Source organism: Alexandromys fortis, unplaced genomic scaffold (genome assembly GCF_014885135.2).
Source record: "Alexandromys fortis isolate MF-2015 unplaced genomic scaffold, M_Fortis_MF-2015_v1.1 scaffold_228, whole genome shotgun sequence".
Lineage (NCBI taxonomy): Eukaryota > Metazoa > Chordata > Mammalia > Rodentia > Cricetidae > Alexandromys > Alexandromys fortis.
Window position 1 is genome coordinate 1,773,089 of NW_026068115.1, and position 20,582 is coordinate 1,793,670.

General features: G+C 48.9%; 1 protein-coding gene across 1 annotated transcript in view; it reads left to right on the plus strand.

The window, feature by feature from the left end:
* Olfml2a (olfactomedin like 2A) overlaps positions 1–17,532 on the plus strand; it is a 29,338-nt gene extending 11,806 nt beyond the window's left edge. The window contains exons 3-8 of the mRNA XM_050124835.1: positions 1,680–1,787; positions 3,059–3,268; positions 4,570–4,831; positions 7,673–7,873; positions 10,930–11,112; positions 13,473–17,532. Coding sequence (XP_049980792.1) covers positions 1,680–1,787; positions 3,059–3,268; positions 4,570–4,831; positions 7,673–7,873; positions 10,930–11,112; positions 13,473–14,077 — 1,569 coding nt within the window. The 3' untranslated portion in view covers positions 14,078–17,532. The remainder of the gene's footprint in view (positions 1–1,679; positions 1,788–3,058; positions 3,269–4,569; positions 4,832–7,672; positions 7,874–10,929; positions 11,113–13,472) is intronic.
* The last annotated feature ends 3,050 nt before the right edge of the window (positions 17,533–20,582 follow it).

Consider the following 20,582-nt stretch of genomic DNA (forward strand, 5'->3'; position numbering starts at 1 on the left):
TCTTGAAACAAACGAAAGAGTCTGTCAAGGACTAATACTTTGTGAAATGTTCTAGAAACAGACTTTAGATAAATGAAGTTGGAGAACAGGTCGGTGGTAGAGCACTTGCTTAGCGTGCATAGGTTCCCTCGGTGCAGAAAAGGGAAGGAGAGGAAAAAGAAGAGGAAGGGGCTGGGGAGAGGGAGCTTGATGAGTAAAGTGTCTGCTGTGCAAGCGTGAGGACCTGAATTTGAATCCCAGCACCACACAAAGGCCAGCATGGAGTCACATGCTTGTAACCCAGTGCTGGTGGAGCAGAGACAGGAGGACCCTGGAGCTTGCTGACCACTCAGTCTAGCCAAAATGGTGACTTCCAGGGTCCCTGTCTCACGGTGTAAGATGGAGAGTGTTAGGAGACAACTAACATTGACCTATAGCCTCCGCTGTTGAGCTCGCCTACATTGGGAGATGGTGGAGGAAGAAATAAGAAAGGGGGGGTGAGGAAGAAAGAGAGAGAGGAGGGGAAGGAAGGGGGAGTGGCGGGGAGGAAGGAAGGAAGGTAGGAAGCAGGCATGCCAAGTTAGAGGTCCAATCTCTTATGAGTGTCAACCCAAGTAAAATTGCTTGGCCGGGGGCTACAAAGCATCATGGAAAACCAGAATCTCTTCTCCTGTTCTGCACTGATTTCTGCCACAGGCACCTCAAGCTGTTTGCTTCTACGCCTCTCACTCAGCAGTAAAAAAGACAGAGCTCCTTATCCCCCGCTCACGCGGCTCTGACACAGGCCCCAGGATGCACAGGCTCAGGTTATCCTCTGCCGTCAGCTCTGCCAGTGTGTGCTCCTCTCTTACTTCAGACAGTACTAACCCACCGGGGCTGGAGAAATGGTGCCTCCCTGAAGAACACTAGCTACTCTTGCAAAAGGACCGGGGTTTGAGTCCCAGCACTCACATGGTAGCTCATAAACATATATAACTCCAATTTCAGGGGATCCAATGGCCTCTTCTGCTCTCCAAAGTACCCACGTGATATACAGACATACATACAGGCAAAACACCATACACATAAAATAAAAAAATCTAAAAAACAAAAAGTAAAAAGGTCCATGTTTCGGTTGGGTTGATCAATTAAAGCAGGCACACCTGTTGTCCAGTGATTCATGACCAAAAATCAAATTATAAAAGTGTCCTCCACACTTGTTTAGCAAAGTACATAAAGCAGGGCCATGAGGTTTGACCTCCCAAGTGAAACTGTGGCCAAGAGACAGCTGCAGCCTGACTCCAAGGGGCCTACAGCTGTCAGTCATGCTGCGGGGCTGCCTCTGGAGACACACTGTAGCTCTGGAGTCCAGCCACTTTGTCACTCAAAAGACAGGCTCGCATGGAGAGGATGATTGCTGGGCACATAGTGCGGGTCAGAGGAGGAACTCCTGTTCCATCATACAAAAGGGTGATTGTGGATGATGACAGCTAATTGTCTATTTCAAAATATTTTATCAGAAAGGAACTTGGATGGTCCCATCACAGGGAAACTGGAGATATGTATGTATATATGTATGTACATATATATACATATGTATACATATACATACATATATATATATATTCTGCAGTGGAGCTCCTCTGTGCCCTCTGGCCTGAATGCTCAGGTCAGAACTATCTTGCTTAACCATCTGTCTCCCTATTCCACTGCACCTCCAGCTGCAGTCTATGGTGGACCTCCTGGAGGGTGCCCTGTACAGCATGGATCTGATGAAAGTGCATGCCTACATCCACAAGGTGGCCTCCCAGATGAACACGCTGGAGGAGGTAAGGGCAGGGCCAGGGGCCCAGGGCTGTTTCATTCTGGTGGCCATAGGAAGGAAACTCCAGCAGGGAGGAGGGTGTGAGCTGCAGGGTCCTGCTGTTGGGATAGAGGTTTCAAGAACCCAAGGAAGCTAAAAGCCTGGATAAAGAAACTGAGGTACTCTTTGGTAATGTGAAAGGAGTGTTGAGGGGGTGCTGCCAACATCAGGGTCCACGCTGCACAGGGTCTGGGGTACCGCTCCCGGAGGGTTATCTTACCATCAGTTGTGTACAACCTAACAGACCTGACCAAGCCCCAGTGGATTTAACAATCCCAGCACTACCTGTGTAGAAGCAAAGGCACTAAAGTACAGACTGAACAAGCTGTGTATTCTGTAAGACTACCCTCTGAGTACAAGAACAGTTGGACAAGCCTGGAGGTCTAGGCTGAAGGTTCAAGGCTTGCCTCTCTTGGCATCGCCTGGCCTCCACCCTCCACCCATTTCCTGCATCCGGCCTCTGCTGAGCACCAGGGATCTAATGACACGCAGCTGCCAGGAGCAGGCGTGGGGACTTCCTTTCCCAGCTTCCTTTCCAGAGGGAGGTGGTAACTGGGCATCCTGTGCCACAGGAGGGAAGACTTACCCTGACTAAACCCAAAGCTGGGGGTCCCGGTGACTTAGATTATCTGAGACCTATTGGGTCAGGCCAGCTGGGGAAGCTGACATGAGAGTTTTTCTTGGGCACAGTATTACCTATATGTGCTCTCACAATGCTCTGCAGCTGCCTCTGTAGACCAGGCTGCCCCAGACTCCCAGAGATCCGCCTGCCTCTGTAGACCAGGCTGCCCCAGACTCCCAGAGATCCGCCTGCCTCTGTAGACCAGGCTGGCCCCCGACTCCCAGAGATCCGCCTGCCTCTGTAGACCAGGCTGGCCTCAGACTCCCAGAGATCCGCCTGCCTCTGTAGACCAGGCTGGCCCCCGACTCACAGAGATCCGCCTGACTCTGCCTCCCTAGTACTGGGATTCAAGGCATATGCCACCATGCCTGGCCTACTCACATCTTTTTCTTATGCTTATTAATATAAGCATATATTCCTATTTTTCATTCATTTGGTCATGAGAATAAGATTCATTAACTACAGGTGTTACAGGACTTGCTTTCTTCCACCCTGTTCACCAGCGCCACTTGTAACTATGCCCCTTGAGTCTTGATGGCCAAGTTGGCGTGCCCTTCTAGGGTGGCAGCTCAGAAGAAGCAGGGCCAGGAATGACCATGAATCCTGCCCCACAGAGCATTAAGGCCAACCTGAGCCAGGAGAACGAGGTGGTGAAAGACAGCATACGCCACCTCAGTGAGCAGCTGAAGAGCTACGAGAACCAGTCAGCCATCATGCTGAGCATTAAGAAGGACCTGTCCAGCCTGGGCCTCCAGCTGCTGCAGAGGGATGCGGCTGCTGTCCCTTCCGCTGCCTCAGCCTCAAGCTCTGACAGCAAAGCTCAGGTGAGACCTTTGTTCTGGTCACAGGGACAGAAGGTGGCTGGGCTTGAGGACACGGGCTTGTGTGTGTTTGGAGAGTCCGTGGTGTGCAGGGCAGGAACTGGGGAGTGTCTGTTTTTACTTTGTGGCTAGCACAGGTAAGCTGGGGCACCCTTGCAGATTCAGTCCAGGGGCATGGCTGACCCCTAAACTGGGTATTTATTCTTATCCCCGGTTGCCAAAGTACTGGAAATGAGGTTATGAGAACCTCCCTCTGATCTTAGAGAGCTAAGCCAGCGTTCCTGCAGGACTGCTTCTAGCCTCTCCTGCTGAGGCTGGGCTCCTGGGTGGGTGCAGGGTAAGTGAGCAGTACTACAGAGACCTCTGAAGACTAATATCTTACCCATGTCTTTGCTCTAGTTGCCTTCACAAATATTGCTGTGATAAAGACCATGACCAGAAGCAGTGTGGGCAGGTGTCAGGTCATATACCATCACTGAGGAAAGTCAGGGTGGGAATTCAAGGCCCCCTGCCTACTTGACACATGAAGAAACAGGGAGAGGAGGTGGCTGAGCCGGGCTGCAGCGGCCTTCGTGACTGCCCAGCCCCAGCCCTTCCTCCTCAACTTGCACCTCCTGTGCTGACAATGCGAGAGTAGCGCTGTCGATACTGCAGGTGGGCCTGCCTAGACACAGGAAAGCATGAGGAAGTCTATGCCAGGGCCTGGAGCCGCTGCCAGGGAGATGCCAGCCCTGCAAGTGCAAGCGAGTCCCACGTTGGCCACTGCTCAGAAGCCATCAGATGCTGTACAAGCCTTATCTGCCTGTCTCACAAGGGTGACATCCCAGACCTTATGTTCTTGTGCCAAGCCGGCCTCAGAGCATTTGAGTAGGAAGTGAAATAACAAAGCTCACAAAATGTTAGATATGGCATTCCCTAGGGCTAGCCAGACCAACATGGGACTGAAGGGCTTCTCAGGATGCTGTGATTTCAAGGCTAACATGGGGAGCATTCTGGGTACTCTGTAAAGAGACTCAAGAACCTCCCCCTTCCTCATAAGCTAAGACCAACGAGTGAGAGACAAGGGTAGGAGGCCTCCTCAGGAGCCAACCTGCCAGGCAAGCCAAGAGAACAAGTGGACAGGAGTTGGGAATGAGTGTGTAAGCCAGCAGATTGGGTCTCAAGCCTGCAGAGGGGAGAAGCAGAGGCAAACAAATTATTGGATATATCCACTGTGGAACTTCACATACCCTGTGGCCACCTCCAGCTCTCACACACTCCATGAGTATACTGTCACCCAAGTCTGAGACTTCTGCTCTTCCCAGGACACAGCTGGAGGGCAAGACAAAGATTTCAACAAATACAGCAGCATACAAAAGAGCTTCTCAGACAAGAGCCTTGCAAAGCCTCCCAAGGAGAAGCAGCTGAAGGTGGCGAAGCTGAGGAAGGAGAGCATCAAGGGCAGATTACCCCACCCCACAGCCAGGCCACGTGCCCTGGCCCAGCAGCAGGCTATGATCCGAGGCTTCACCTACTACAAGACAGGCAGGCAGGAGGCCAAACAAGAAGAACCGAAGGCCGCGGCTGGTGAGTGGGAGGGAGTGGGGCCTATTTGAGGGATGGCCAGCTCCAGAGATCCACCTGGCTTCTCAGCAGCCACAAAGTCACCATTGTTTGCTGTTTTTAGGGTCTGTTGCTCAATCACACACTGGGTTGAAGACCCCAGGTAGGGCTGCTGATAAAGGCAACACAAGAGGCCTCTCCCAGGATCTTACAGCTGTCCTCACCTTGTCTGAACTTTGGTTCAAAGATTTGCTGCCGGTCAGCTATGTGCAAGGTCACAGAGTGAGGTGGACGAGGGTCCTGCTCGCCATGGAGCTTGCAGTTCTATGGGAGGAGCCGCACCTGTGACAGTGGAGATGGGAGAACTTGGGGCTTTTGGAGAGTGGAGTGGCCCTCTGGGAGCCCTCTCACTTCTGGACCGGCCTCTCCAGTTCTCTCCTGTGTCATTTTCCTGGAGAAGAGCCATAGACCCTGCCCTTTTCCTGGTCCCTGGTGTCTCCACATGGGTCACAGCCAAGGGCAACACAGAAGTAACTGAGTTCTTCCAAAGGCAGGGATGTCAAGCAGTTATAGTCCAATATTCTTCAAGAATGCCCTCCTGTTAGGTTCAGAGGTGAAATCCCAGGCACTCAAGAGCTGGAGGCAGGAGTTTAAGGGCAGCTGAACTATACAGTAAGAGCCTGACTTAAAAACAACCAAAAAGGCTACTCCAGGCTTAGTAACACTGACCGCTAGGATATTTGTTGTTGTGTTTTAAAGATTTACTTAATGTACACTGGGCTTTGCCTAGAAGTATATCCGTGTGAGGGTGTTGGATCCCCTGGAACTGGAGTTACAGACAGTGAACTGCCATGTGGGTGCTGGGAATTGAACCCTCGTCCTTAGGCTCTTAAGCTCTGAGCCTTCTCTCCAGCCCCTACAATATTGTTTTAAGTTCAGGGTCTCCCTGGTACTCAGAGTGATTTCAAGAGTAAGCTAGGCAACTTACTGAGACCCTGTCTTAATATATGAAGCAGCAGTGGACTGAGCTGTGGCTCAGTGGCAGGGACAAAGACGCTTATCTAGCACACCCAAGATCTTACTGATAAGTTGAAATTCCCACCACAGGAACTAAAAAGTGCTCAGTCAGTAAAGTGCTTGCCTCTAAAGCATGAGGACCCACATTTGATACCCAAAAGCCACATTTTAAAAAATACTGGGTGTGGTGGCCCAGACTTGTTTGTTTGTTTTTATTGTTGTCTTATTTTGTTTGGTTTGAGTGTTGTCTATTTGTTTTTATTTTATGTGTTTTGTTTGTGTGTACGTCTATCTATGTGAGGGCATCAGATCGCCTGGAACTGGAGTTGCATACAGCTGTGAGCTTCCATGTGGGTGCGAGGAATTGAACCTGGGTTCTCTGAAGAACAAGTGCTCTTAACTGCTGAGCCATCTCTCCAGTTCCCCCGCCACACACCTTTAACATAACTTTTTAAATATTTTTTAGAGATTTATTTATTTTATGTGTGTGCATTGGTGTTTTGCCTGCATGCATGTCTGTGTGAGGGTGCCAGAACCCCTGGAACTGAAGTTACAGACAGTTGTGAACTCCATGTGGATTCTGGGAATTGAACCTGGGTCCTCTGGAAGAGTGGTCAGGGTCGTGTCGTGTTCTCCCCCCTCCCCCCCACACCCATAGGATTTCTCTGTGTAACAGCCCTGGCTCTTGAACTCCCAGAGATCCTCCTGCCTCTACCTCCCAAGTGCTAGGATTAAAAGTGTTGCCACTGGCCCAGCACAGTCAATGCTTTTAACCACTGAGCCTTCTCTCCAGGCCAGTAGCACACATTTGTAATCCCAGCACTGGGAAGGCTTCTACACACAAGTGTACCCCATACCATACATTTATGAGAGAGGGAGAGAGAGACCCTGTAAAAGAAAAGGTCCCTTCATTTCTGAGCCCTAAGGGTGTATCCTCCTCCCCTAGTCCCTGATACCAGCTGTTTTTCTTGAATCCTGCCAACTCAGCCTGGCACAATACAGGGCCTCTGACCCCTGGCTGGACCACTGCCCAGGCACAGCTTTGGGCATCTGACTCTGCCAAGAATGCTCATGGGAATAAGCCTCCTGACCTGACAGGCTGCCAAGGCCATGTTCCCTGTGGATTCCCTGATGCTTTCCTCCCACTGGGTCTCCGGTGTGGGGACAAAGTGGCCTGCCCAACTGCAGGCAAAGAGGAACCCACTCAGCTGAGCCTGTACTAGCACTTGGGACCTGGAAGGTACAAACACAGCTAGAGAAGTAAGGGTCTGAAATGAGCGAGGGCAGAGATCTGTGCTATAGAATTGACAAGACACAAGCTGCATCCATCTGTTCCTTGATTGAGGTCACAGACACTAGTGAAGGAGGTTCAAGGCTATCAAGGTTCCCAGGAAGGTGACTGAGAGAGAGTCTACAATCCTAAACAAGGAGTTTTGCCTGTGGAACTAAGTTTAAGGCATGACAGAGTTGGAACAACGTCCTTAACACTTAGAAGAAAAAAAAAGAACCTTGTATTTGCCACCACCTGTTTGCAGAATCAGTACAAATGTCTTATAAACATATTCTTCTAATCAGCACTATGGTTAGGACACTCGTTTTACAGAGGTGCAAACCCAAGGAGGTAAGGGCTTGCTCTTTAAAAACTCACCCAGGAAGGGAGTGGTAAAGCTGGGCCCCAGGCCAGAGTGCTCATGGGAAAGTCCTGTCCTATGGACTAGGAAGTCTACCCATCTCCTACTTGAGGCCTTTCAATTCCTCCATGGTCAGAGAAGACCCCGAGGAGCTCTGTGGCAAGGCTGTGCATCCGCACTTCTGGGGCATGGCCACTAAGTCATCCTCTCTCCACAGACAACACCCTTAAGGGAGCTTCCTGGCTGGAGAAAGTACCACCCAAGCTTCTAGAACCAAACTCCGTCAAACATAATGGAGTCACGCTGAAGGCTTCAGAAGGACCCAGCTTGGCCCCTCACATCTCTACTTCCACCCCAAGTCCTGCCACCATTCCCTGGCACACCGAGCCACCTTTGCATCCAGAAGTCCCAAGCCAAGGTGAGAGTCTCCTAAGAGTCAGAAAACTCGGTCATCTTTTTTTTAATATATAAATTATTTTATTATTTTTAATTTATTTATTGCGTACACCGTAGTCTGCCTACATGCATGCCCGCAGGCCAGAAGAGGGCACCAGATCTCATTACAGATGGTTGTAAGCCACCATGTGGTTGCTGGGAATTGAACTCAGGACCTTTAGACAAGTAGGCAGTACTCTTAACCACTGAGCCATCTCTCCAGCCCAAACTCGGTCATCTTATGACTAAATCCAGCTCATGTCTTGTTTGGCTCTTGATCCAATAATGTTCAGTTTTATCAAATTGTTGATGTTTTTTGTTTGGTTTGTTGTTGTTTGGGTTTTAGTTATTTTGAGGCAGAGTCTCACTGTAGCTCAGGCAGTGCTGGAGCGCACACCCTCCTGCCTTAACCTCCTCAGTGTTGGCATTATAGACACGTGTCCCCACACCTGACATACTTCGAAATTTCTAATTTTTTTTTTAAAGGAGTGTGTGTGTGGAGAGAGAGAGAGAGAGAGAGAGAGAGAGAGAGAGAGAGAGAGAGAGACCCTTTCAATCACTTTCTGACTATTCCCTTTTTAGAGGCAAGGTTTCTCCCTAAACCTATGGCTTGTATTTTCATGGCTAGCCTGAGAGTCAGAAAATTCTAGCAAACTGCTGTCTGTGTGCCTCTCAGAACTGGGGTCACAGGCGATAAGCATTTTTGAATCCCTAGTATTGGGTTTCTCCACCAAAACAGTAAGCCAAATCAACCCAAATTAAAGGTAAAGGACCAGGGTTATCTGAGCAAAGTATCCCCAGGTGATCTCTGGGAAAGAGGTGAAATCAATCACATGGCAGTTCTCTGGACCAGATCTTAAATACCCTGAAGGCGGGGTCTTTAGCAGCTGGGGTGGGGGCAGGGTTTAGAGAGGGAGGAGGGGACCTTAGGCAGAACTTCCAGCAGAACAACAGGTGTGGAAGGGTGCCCCACTTGCTAGAACTGTGCTGGGCTCCAAACACAAATCCTCAAGACTGCACAGCAAGCACTCTTAGCTTGAGCTTTGTGCTTTAAAAAGAATTATGTGAAAAAAGAAAGACTGGGGTAGAAGTTTGTCCCCTCCTAACCTAACATAGTTATCCCAGGAGCCTTTGCAGAAAAATGCCAGCATTTAACATGACTGTTAAACAGGTATAGTTGCAATAAATTCTTTTAAAGTGTGAACTGGATACCTACCACTAAATCCAACCACTGAGAGCTTTCTTAGGTCCTCTTTCCAGTCTGTTTTGTTTGGGTTCCAAGGTGTCAGGACTGAGCCCATGGCCCAGCTGCCACTTCTGAGCTGCACCCCACCTCTGAGCTGCATCCCCAGTACTCTCTAGCTGTTTTTTTTTCTTTGTTTATTTTGTTTTGTTTTATTTTGTTGTTGTTTGTTTGTTTATTGGTTGGTTTCTGTGTTTGTTTGCTCATTTGTTTTGGTTTTCGGGTTTTTTTGTTGTTTTGTTTTTTTGAGAAAGGGTTTTTCTGTGTAGCCATGGCTATCCTGGAACTCACTCTGTAGACCATGCTGGCCTCCAACTCAGAAATTCACCTACCTCTGCCTCTTGAATGCTGCCATTGAAGGCATGTGCTACCATGCCTGGCTCTTTGTCTGTCTTTATGTCCACATTGATAGCTATAATTTGTGTCACACAGTAGACATTGTCCTCAGTAACGCATGGATCAGTCCTTCTGAAGGGCTGTGACCGCCTGTGATTGCAAGCCTTCAGACCCTTCCTCGCTCTGGTTCTGTGTCAGCTCTTTCACACCTGTCTTTCTAGAAGGACCCACAAGCAATGTGGACAACAGCTGCAACTAGTATGGCTTCTTCCCAACACAGTTCCTGGTGCCAGAAAACTGGGAATAACCTACAGGGCTGAAACTGGGGATGGGGAGTGTGGGTCAATTAAAGGATACAGCTGTCTGGCGGTGGCAGGAGGACCCAGGCGTCCCACCCTTAGAAGACTATTTAGTGATGTGAGAAATTGGTCCGCGGCAGGACAAAATAGGATACAGAAAGCCATGTATGCAGAAGGATCACAGTTTTTAAAAGTCTGAATAACTTCATGCAAAGAAGGAAGACAGGGAAGGAAGCACCATGTATTCAAAAGTTGCTGTGTATACTAGAATTCATCTTAGGACTGTCCTCCCTCCTCCTTTCTTTCCTCTTTTTTTTGGGGGGGGGGTGTTTTGTTTTGTTGTTGTTTTTTTGTTTTTGTTTTTGAGATAGGATTTCTCTATGTCTTGGCTGTCTTGGAACTCGCTCTGCAGACCAGGCTGGCCTTGAACTCAGAGATCCACCTGCCTCTGCTTCCCAAGTGCTGGGATTAATCACGTATGCTACCACCACCCCACTTCTTTCTTTCCTTTTTGAGGCAGGGTCTTGCCATGTAGCTGACTGGCCTGGCACTATATAGCCCAGGCTGGCCTCAAATTTTCAGCAATGGCTGTCTTCCTACCTCAGCCTCCACAATTCGAGGGTTACAGGCATTTTCCCCACGTCTCAATATTTGAGTATTAGGAGACACCCTGAACTCATCTTCTGTCAAACGGTACTTCTGAAGTTTTGGTCAGCATCTCCCAAGCCCACCACTCCCCACCCGTCTAGTCTCTGCTTCTCTGAGATGAACCTCTTTTTTTGTGTTTTATTTTCACATACAGTGGATGCTGGAGTTTTGAATGGTATGCATCTTCTCCATTCCCCTTTCTGGCTGTTCCTGCTTTTTCCAGTGATCAGGCATTGTTTTGCTCATGGGCCAAAGGTCACCAACAAAACCTTTGAGAGAGTTAAAGTAAACTGGAATAAGCCAGGCATGGTACCCAGTATTCCAGAGGCTGATACAGGTGGATCTCTGAGTTTGGGACCAGCCTGGTCTACAGAGTCAGTTCCAGGATAGCCAGGGCTACACAGAGAAACCCTGTCTTGAAAAGATGGACTTGGATCATCTTCCTAGACCCAGTGCTCTGGCTTGGAACTGGTGGCTGTGTGTATCAAACATTGTGTCCTTTGGTCCTCACAGGTAAGGACAGCTGTGAGGGCACCCTCCGAGCTGTGGACCCCCCTGTGAAGCACCACAGTTATGGGCGCCATGAAGGGGCTTGGATGAAGGACCCTGCAGCTCTAGATGACAGGATCTACGTCACCAACTACTACTATGGAAACAACCTGGTGGAGTTTCGGAACCTGGAAAATTTCAAACAAGGTCAGGGAAACTGGGTAGAAGAGGGGAGGGAGAAGAGTGTGGTTAGCCTGTGACAAGGGTGTCCCGTAAGACTCAGCCTTCCTGTGCCTGTGGTTTCCAGTGCCCAGCCTGTCCTCCAGGTAGCCTCCTGCCCTAAGGAAGCCTGTCCCCCACTGCTGGGGACTGAATACAGGGGCAAAGGAGAGAGTGTGGCCCTGCCTCATGACATCACGGGTGTGATCTGCTATCAAAATTCCACTTGCTGAGTGTTCCGTGCACTTGTCTGTGTCTGTCTCTCTTAGTTAGGCTTTCTATTGCTTCATGACCAAAAGCAAGTTGGGAGGAAAGGGTTCATGTGGCTCGCCCTTCCGTATCATCATCATCATCATCATCATCATCATCATCATCATCATCATCATCAAAGGAAGTCAGTCCCAGCACTCAAGAGGCAGAGGCCAACCTGAATCTCTGTAATTTAGAGACCAGCCTGGTCTACATAGTGAGTTCCAGGACAGCTAGAGCTACATAGTGAGACCCTGTCTCAAACAAACAAACAAAAACTATCTAGCTCAGTGTCCACTCACTTTTTATGAATCTTCCTAAATCCACGAGATTGTTGCCTGCCCTCCAAGAAAGCAGGCCTCAGGCCTTAGAAGACTTGTGACTCAGGGCAAGGCCCACAGGGGGATGTTAGCATGAGGAGGACAATTTTTGATTATCAGATCTGGGGCAGGACAGGGGAAAGGTCATTAAGACTGTCTCACCTTCCAGAAATCTATGTTCTAGAGGAGGCGAAGGCAAAAGGGGCAATCGTGGTATAGCCTAGGGCAGTCTAGTTCAGTATCTGTGGGAAGAGTATGGAGACATAGGAAGGCTTCCCCAGGGGGCTTCGGGGGCTTTACAGGAGAAAGAAGGGAAGGTGTTCCTCACAGAAGCAGCATGGTGTCATGCGGTGGAGTGCACCCACCCAATCCCATCCTGAGAACCATGGGATCCTAGAACATGTCCTGAAATAGCTAATGCTGTAAAACGGCAGCGGGAGAGGAACCTTGGTGGGCCAAGGGCTGCATGGCAGGTGAGAGCCCACGATGGGTGAGGTGCAGACGCGCCATGCAGGCAGAGCTTACATGGGAGTTTTTGTTTGTTTGTGTTGTTTTTAAACATTTTAAATGATTTATTTATTCTTATTTTGCATGCTTTGGTGTTTTGTTTGCATGTATGTATATATGAAGATGTCAAATCCCCTGGAACTGTAGTTGCAGAAAGTTGTGAACTACCATGTGGGTGCTGGGAATTGAACCCAGGTTCTTTGGAAGATCAGGCAGTCAGTGCTCTTAACCACTGAGACATCTTGCCAGCCCCTACGTGAGAGTGTGGGAGTTTTATTGAGATAAAGGGAATGGGGGGGGGAATAGGAGGAGAGGAAGAGGAAAGACCAGACTGCCTCTTCAGAAGAGCAGTGGGAAAGAGAGCAGGAATGGGCAGAGTTTGTCTCTTAAAGGGACCTTTTGCACCTGCATACAGTCTATGTAATGACATAGCAGCCACAGGACCCTGGCCTGGCCTGGGTACTGCCTGATGTACCCTGCCAGGTGACAGGGGCCAGCACGATCCTAACAGCTAACATCCTTTCTAAGCTCGAAACTGACTTGTTCTGTGGTGTCTGGAGCAGCTCAAAGGCTGGTGGATGTGGCAAGAACTAAGACAGAGGGTTAGGGGAGGCCCTTCACTGAGTCTAGGGAAGTCACGCTGGCTAAGGACACTGAGAGACAGGTTCAATGGGGAATAGCAAACCTGACTCAAGGAACATCATATGCAAAGTCTCTGAGATAACACGGGGTTGGTGGACTGGAGAGATGGCTCAGAGGTTAAAAGTACATGCTGCACTTCTAGAGGTTCTGAGTTCAATTCCCAACAACCACATGGTGGCTCACAACCATCTGTAATGAGATCTGGTGCCCTCTTCTGGCATGCAGGCATACGTGCAGGCAGAACACTGTATACATAATAAATAAATCTTTAAAAAAAAAAAAAAAGAGGGGAGAAGGCCAGGCATTGGTGGCACACTCCTTTAATCCCAGCACTCAGGAGGCAGAGGTAGGCAGATCTCTGTGAGTTCGAGGCCAGCCTGGTCTACAAGAGCTAGTTCCAGAATAGGTCCCAGAGCTATATAGAAACCCTGTCTTTCTTATACAGCCTAGGCATGGTACCACCCACAGTGGCCTGGGCCCTCTCACATCCATCATCAAGCAAGACAATTTCCCCAGATGTGACCACAGGCCAGTCTGGGCAGTTCCTCTAGATTGTGTCAAACTACGCAGCACACGTGGGCTGGGGCTGCCCAGGGTACTAGGGTGTGACCCTCTCCTTTCCATACGCAGGGCGATGGAGTAACATGTACAAGCTACCCTACAACTGGATAGGCACGGGCCATGTGGTGTACCAGGGCGCCTTCTACTACAACCGTGCATTCACCAAGAACATCATCAAATATGACCTGCGCCAGCGCTTTGTGGCTTCCTGGGCAATGCTGCCTGACGTGGTCTACGAGGACACCACTCCCTGGAAGTGGCGTGGCCACTCAGACATTGATTTTGCTGTAGACGAGAGTGGTCTGTGGGTCATCTACCCAGCTGTGGATGAGCGAGATGAAGCCCAGCATGAGGTGATTGTGTTGAGCCGCCTAGACCCCCGAGACCTCTCTGTGCACCAAGAGACCACGTGGAAGACACGGCTGAGGAGGAACTCCTATGGGAATTGCTTCCTGGTGTGTGGTATCCTGTATGCTGTGGATACGTACAACCAGCACGAAGGCCTGGTGGCCTATGCCTTCGACACCCACACAGGCACTGATGCTCACCCACAGCTGCCCTTCCTCAATGAGTATTCCTACACCACTCAAGTTGACTACAATCCCAAGGAAAGGGTGCTGTACGCCTGGGACAATGGCCACCAGCTCACCTACACCCTCCACTTTGTGATCTGAATGGGCACCTATGTTCACAGGGGAGGGCAGCAGAGGAGTAGGGGCTGTCCCTAGCAACTCCTGCAACTGCTGTCAGTATCAGTTGGGGTGTCCTGGGCAGGTGTTAGCAGGTGACACTTGCTTCCCCTGCAGAATGTTGTGCTGAGGGCTTTTCCTGCATTTACCCTTCTGATTCTTTCCACTGCTTCCCATGGATGCAGAGATCCTTAAGCCCACTGAGCAGAGGAGGTGACTGAAGCCCCGCGGAGCAACATCTCAGTCACAGTAGGGCAGGCTGTATTCTCACGATAGCCACATTTTATAGATGAGATGACCTCGTCTAGTTCGTCCCCTCTCCAGGACCCTTCCCACTGAGGTCTCTGGGTCCTCTGTGCTGATGCTTTGGAGCTCCAGCCCTCTTCTGGTTGATGCTGGCGACCTTGAGCCCAGAGCCTCTTGACCTGGGGTCAGCCACTGAGCAGGAACCACACCCTGAAGCAAGCACTGCCTCCCTCCATAGCTACTTCTTGTCTTCCTGCTCCTTGCACGATCTCAGCAGCTGAGAAGGTATAGGCAACTCAGCTGTGGCAAGGTAGGGTGCTGGTCTGAGCTCCCGCCATCTCAGCTCCTGTACCAGAAGCCTTGCTTGGCCTTGGCCATCCAATAGGCATTGGCTCCTTCCCTATCCTTCCCAAAGGTTTGGGCCTGGGGTTCTTTATGGGCCTTCAAAGCTAGTCTGCTCACACTCAGAGATTGCCAGGAGTAAGGCCTTTGTCTCTGGAGAGGGTGGTCCCAAGATGGAACAGGCTTCCTCTTCCTTGTCCATCCTGAGCTGGTCGCTTGGTGGGCTGGTTCAATTCAGTAGATTCAGTAGGGAATCTGGGAAATACGGGACAGAGGGGTTCAGAAGAGACCTTGGGCCTTGTTAGGTTGCAGGACAAAACCAGGAAGTAGAAGCAGGGAAAAATAGCCTGCAGTCTCAGCACCAGGATTTTCTTTGAGAGAGTTCACAGGGTTATGGACATACAATTGTATAAGCTATCCTACAAGGGGATTAGCAGCTGCCCTGGGGCTGCTTGTGGCTCAGAATTTCCAGACACAGGCAGGCCTAAGAACATGACCATAAGCCACCTCTGATGCTTTGGACATTCTTTTTAAAGATGTAGAGAAACTTTTTTGCCCATCTCCTTGTTTTACCAAAGAAAATATAAGTCCCAACAGGTATGGGGTAGAACCACCCAGGGCAGGGTATGGCTGATCTTCGGGAAAGCCCTGTACTCTCCTACAGATCCTCAGCACCTTTGAAGGTGTCTACCAATGACCCCTACCTGGACCCTGGACCCTTCCTTGTGCCCTGGGCCCACTCCTAAGATAACTGCAGTGGGTACCAGCTGCCCACTGTTCAGTGCTGGTAGGCAGATTTAGGTTGTCTGTAGACTTCATTTTCTCCAGACATTGCTGGGTGATGTTTTGCTTAAGGAATAACTCACCCTGAAATAAAGAGGGACAGTGACACCCAGCCCAGCCAGGTCTGACTCATAGTGGTGGCCACACCCAGCTGACCACCACAGGCTCCCCTTCCAGCCTCTTCAGAGAACTTGGAATCCCCTGTTCCCACCCTCCCTCCCCGCAAAGCCTGTGCACACCCTGACCTTTCCCTTGGTCCTGGGTGTGGGTTTGTTTTTTTTTTTTTTTTTCAAGACTGTGTGTTTTGTGATGTCATAGCCCAACCATGTGAGAGGTGCTGAGGCAGCTGCAGCAGTCTGAGGGAAGGGAACACTAGGACACACTGGTTTGAAGAGTAAACACACATGGCATAGTTTTCAGGGGCGGGACAAGGGCCTGCCATAGTGACCAGTCATCCTTCAGGTCCCTTCTGTTTTCAGCCTTTGTGTGCTCTGTGGTAATACAGTTCATTTCTTCATTTTAGATAGTCACACTGGATGCCAGGTGAGTCACTTGTCACATGGGCTGGCAATGGGAAGTAACCTGTTACTGTTATCTGAGAATCATTGGTGTCCTCAACGGAGAGGGCCCACGGGCATGTGGAGGCAATGACATGAAGGAATTTGCCTACGATCACACAGCAGTGTGGTCTGTGGCAGAGCGAGGGTCAGCGCTCCTCAGAGCATGCTTGTCTATGGCAGAGCGAGGGTCAGCGCTCCTCAGAGCATGCTTGTCTATGGCATCTTCATGCCTCGCTGGCAGCAAGCTCCAGAAGGGCTGTTAGTTGCAGCCATTCAAGATGGCCATGGGAAAAGCCAGCTTGTACAGAGCTTTGGGTGCCAAGCCAAGGAGTGGATACAGCTAGCCAAGTCTAGAACAAAATGGTATCAACTGACAGCCAAGCCAAGAAAATTCTGACTGGATTTTGTCCTGTTGGTGATGAAAAGCAGGGAAGGAGTTTTGAGTTTGCCAGTTTGTGAGCTCTAAAGGAAATGTGGCTCCCACTACCACACACACAAACTCACAGACACCTTCACACACACACACACACACACCACATATGTACACACCCTTCACACACATACCACATACCGTGGTGTGTATTATGTTGGGCAATGGGTACTTCCTAGGAGGCAAGGCCTGGGCTGTATAGAACTGCCCACTGACCTTTTTACAAGGGCAAACCATCTAGTGTCTGAACAACTCTAGAGGTGAGGAGCTTTGGCTTCCATCACTAATTCCTCTCCAGAGATTGCCAGGCCTTGGGGGTGTTGGGGGTGCTAGGCAAGTGCTGGATCACTGAGCCACTCCAGCCCCCTCAGTCTTTGAATCCCACTCAGGCAGGGTAGGGGGGATGACCTCCACCTTGGGGCAGCACAAAAGGCGGGAACAACTGTGGGGTCCTGTAGGGAACTATTCTCCCTGCTGCATCAGAGAACCTTTGTGGTACGGTGCCAGGCACTGTGTGCCAGTCCAGGTACAGGGAATGGGGAGCCTGCCTCTTCCATGCTGCTCTTCCCTAAACCTGGGAGGGGCATTAAATTCCTGAGACAGCTGGGACCAAGGCTTAGTGAGGACAGAGAACTTCAGGAGCCTTCCCTGCACCTCCAGAATTGGGAGTCCCCTTGACCTGTCGTCTCACCAATCCACCTTGGAACCCCAAGATTTCTCTCATGGGTTATGAGCCACAAGTTCTGAGAAGTTGAGCAGTGTGCTCAGGGCCAGGTATGTAGCATGTAGAAGTGAGATCCAAACTAGGTCTCTTTAAACCAAAGCCCCTATCTAACTGTTGTAAGTAGTCATGGTTTATGTCTTGTTTTTTTGTTTTGTTTTTCTTGGTTTGGGCCAATAGGAAGCTCAAAGACAAGTTTGCAATCATTTTGAACATTTAACCAGCTTCATTCTAGCCTTTTGTGTGTATCTCTACCCTGATTTATTTTTATTCTACTGTATTTCATCTATCTTATTAAGGTGCACCAAGATCTTTTTGCAACAGTGTGGCATATACATAAATAAAACTCATGAATACAGCTGAACATGGCAGTGCACGCCTTTGATTTTTGTACTTGGGAGGCAAAGACAGGCCAATTTCTGAGTTTGAGGCCACCCTGGTCTACAAAACAAGTTCCAGGACAGCCAGGGCTACACAGAAAAACCCTGTCTTGAGAAAAACAATTTAAACAAAAAACCTGAAAGCTTGATTTAAAAATCTTAAGTAAGGCCAGGCCGTGTTAGCACATGCTTTTAATTCCAGCACTCAGGAGGCAGAGGCAGGCAGATCTCTCTGAATTCCAGGCCAGCCTGGTCTATAAGATCTAGTTTTGGAACAGGCTCCAAAGCTACAAAGAAACCCGGTCTTAAAAAACAAGAAAAAGAAAGAAAGAAACCCAGTTTTGAAAAAAAAAAAAAAAAAAGGAAAAAAATAGCAAGGAAAGTTTTAAGTACTGTGATCTACAACTGGGGTGTAGCTTCATGGCATACTACTCCTGGCAGCATAGAGGGCCTGGCTGTTATTCCAGCATCACACAAGAAGGAAGCAAGAAAGCAAACAAACATTTCTGGTCTGTATCCTTACCATATCATATATATTTAATGACTTATTTTGACCCAGGCTGGCCTCAAACTTGGTATGACTCCAAAGATGGTCCTAATTCTTGGTTCTTCCTTTGTCTCTTGAGCGGATGCCGGTGTGAGCAATTGTGTCCAGCAGTATATTTGTCCTAGTCTGTGTCAGTGGGATCAAAAAACAACTTGGAAAGGAAAGGGTATATTTTCTCTTGTGTCCAGGTAACAGTTTATCAGCGAGGGAAGTCAGGGCAGGACTCAAGGAAAGAACCTGGAGGCAGGAGCTGTGGAAGAGTCCCTGAGGACTTGCTCAGCCTTACTTGTACAGCCCAGGGCTGGCTCTGTCCACAGGGGCCTTGACCCTCCCTCACCCTCCCACAGGCCAGCATGATGGAGGCAGTTCTTCAGCTGTGGCTCCTTCCTCCCAATTTGACAAAAACTAACCAGCACAATCTTTAATAGCCTAAAAAAGAAAACATTAGAGCTGGGCATGCGTGCACTCAGGAAGCTGAGGCAGGAGGATCTTGACTCTGAGGCCAGTTTGGGCTACACAGAAAGACCCTGTCTAAAAAAGAAAGAAAAGAAAACTTATTTCCAAACAGCAACAACAAAAGTTTAGTCTGCGGACTGATTGCTCCCCTGTCACTAGAAACCAACCAGTATACTGTGCGATGTGGAATATAACAGGGTAAAAACTCTGGTTGTTTTTGTTGTTGTTGTTGTTCATTTTTGTTTGTTTGTTGTTTTTGCCATTTCCCCCTTTATGTGCCACTGCAGAAATATTTTTTTTTCTCACTCTGACACCGTGGCTGGCCTTGAACTCACTATGTAAACCAAACTGTCCTCAAATTTGCAGAGATCTACTTGCCTCTGTCTCCAGAGTGCTGGGATTTAAAATATGTGCCATCATGCCTAGAGAAACAACTTCTATGTGCCCCTCCTCAGGGATCAGAGATGGGAAGTGGGACAGAAAAATATAGTGCTATTTTACTTATGTTTTAATAAGTAAAGCTTGCCTGAAGATCAGAAGGTAAAACAGCCTCTAGAGGCCAAGCAGTGGTGTCACACACCTTTAGTCCCAGGAATTCGGAGACAGGGGCAGATGTGAGTTCAAAGCCACTCTGGGCTACACAAGATCAGTGCAGAAACATATCCTGGTGGTGGTGGCTCACACCTTTAATCCTAGGGAGTCACATGCCTTTAATCCCTTAATATAGGAGGCTCAGGGCTTAGCTGCAGTCATCCAGCCTTAGTAGAGGAGAATAAAGGCATCCAGCTAAGGAATTTGAAGATCACTGCACAAATCATCCAGAAAAAAATGTCTCGAGCCGGGCGATGGTGGCGCACGCCTTTAATCCCAGCACTCGGGAGGCAGAGGCAGGCGGATCTCTGTGAGTTCGAGACCAGCCTGGACTACAAGAGCTAGTTCCAGGACAGGCTCCAAAGCCACAGAGAAACCCTGTCTCAAAAAAAAAAAAGTCTCAAGAGTAAAAGTATATCACATTTCCAACAGGATAAAATTTCATAATCTTCCAAAATGTTTGTTTCTGCTGTTCTCTACAGACATATAATGCAAATGGTCTTTTTGTAGTTCCAGTCCAGTTAAAGATTAAAACTGGCTTTGGAGTTGGAGTGTGGCTCTCTCCTTCTCTAAACCCAAGCATGCTTATTAAAGTGAAATCCAAAATCTCCCTCTCATGTCAGAAGAGCCCCCTGATATGAGACAGAAAAGAAACCCAAATATTTAAGAACTATTTATGTTATTGCTACTAATCTCATAATCCTTTGGTTTTATATTGATCCTTTAGCAGCTTTTCTTAAGGTATAAGATTTATAAGACACACACACACACACACGTATTAAACTTTTTGTCATGATATTAAGGGTCATATAGAGTACTAACTAATTCTAGAAAAAGGTCTCATATACCTTCCTGTACATGAGTTCAGGTTTGAGTCTCCATCAGTTTTCTGCAGTAACTCACAAGCATGCCTGTTATGGTAAAAGTAAAACGTACTGTTCCCTGGGCAGCAGATCCCAGGCAGGGAGCCACGAGGCAGGTGAGAGACCTTGGTGGGGCAGCCAGGCCTGTGAGGAGCTGCAGCCTTGCAGGTGAGAGACTGACGGATAGGCACACCATGCAGAGTGAGGTTGGGTATTTATTTAGTGGGTTATGGAGGGAAAAGATAAAAGGAGGAAGGGGGGAGGGAGAAGAGCAGAGAAGCAGAGAGAAAGAGAGAGAAAGAAATGGAGGGGGAAGGAGAGGAGTCACGACAGCAGCTACCTCTTTGGGAGACAGATGGAAAGGAAGTGACTCAGGCTGAAAGCAGAAGATCTGCTTGCCTCAGCAGGGGGAAAAGGGGTGGGGGTGGAGTGGGACAGCTTGTACAGATCATTGCTTGCCAGTTTTGCTTTTCTGATTTTCATCTTGAACCCCAATACCTGTCTCTCAGTTTTTATTATTCATGCTACAGAAAAAAGAAGCAAGAAGAAGCAAAAATGTTTTCTGGAGAAA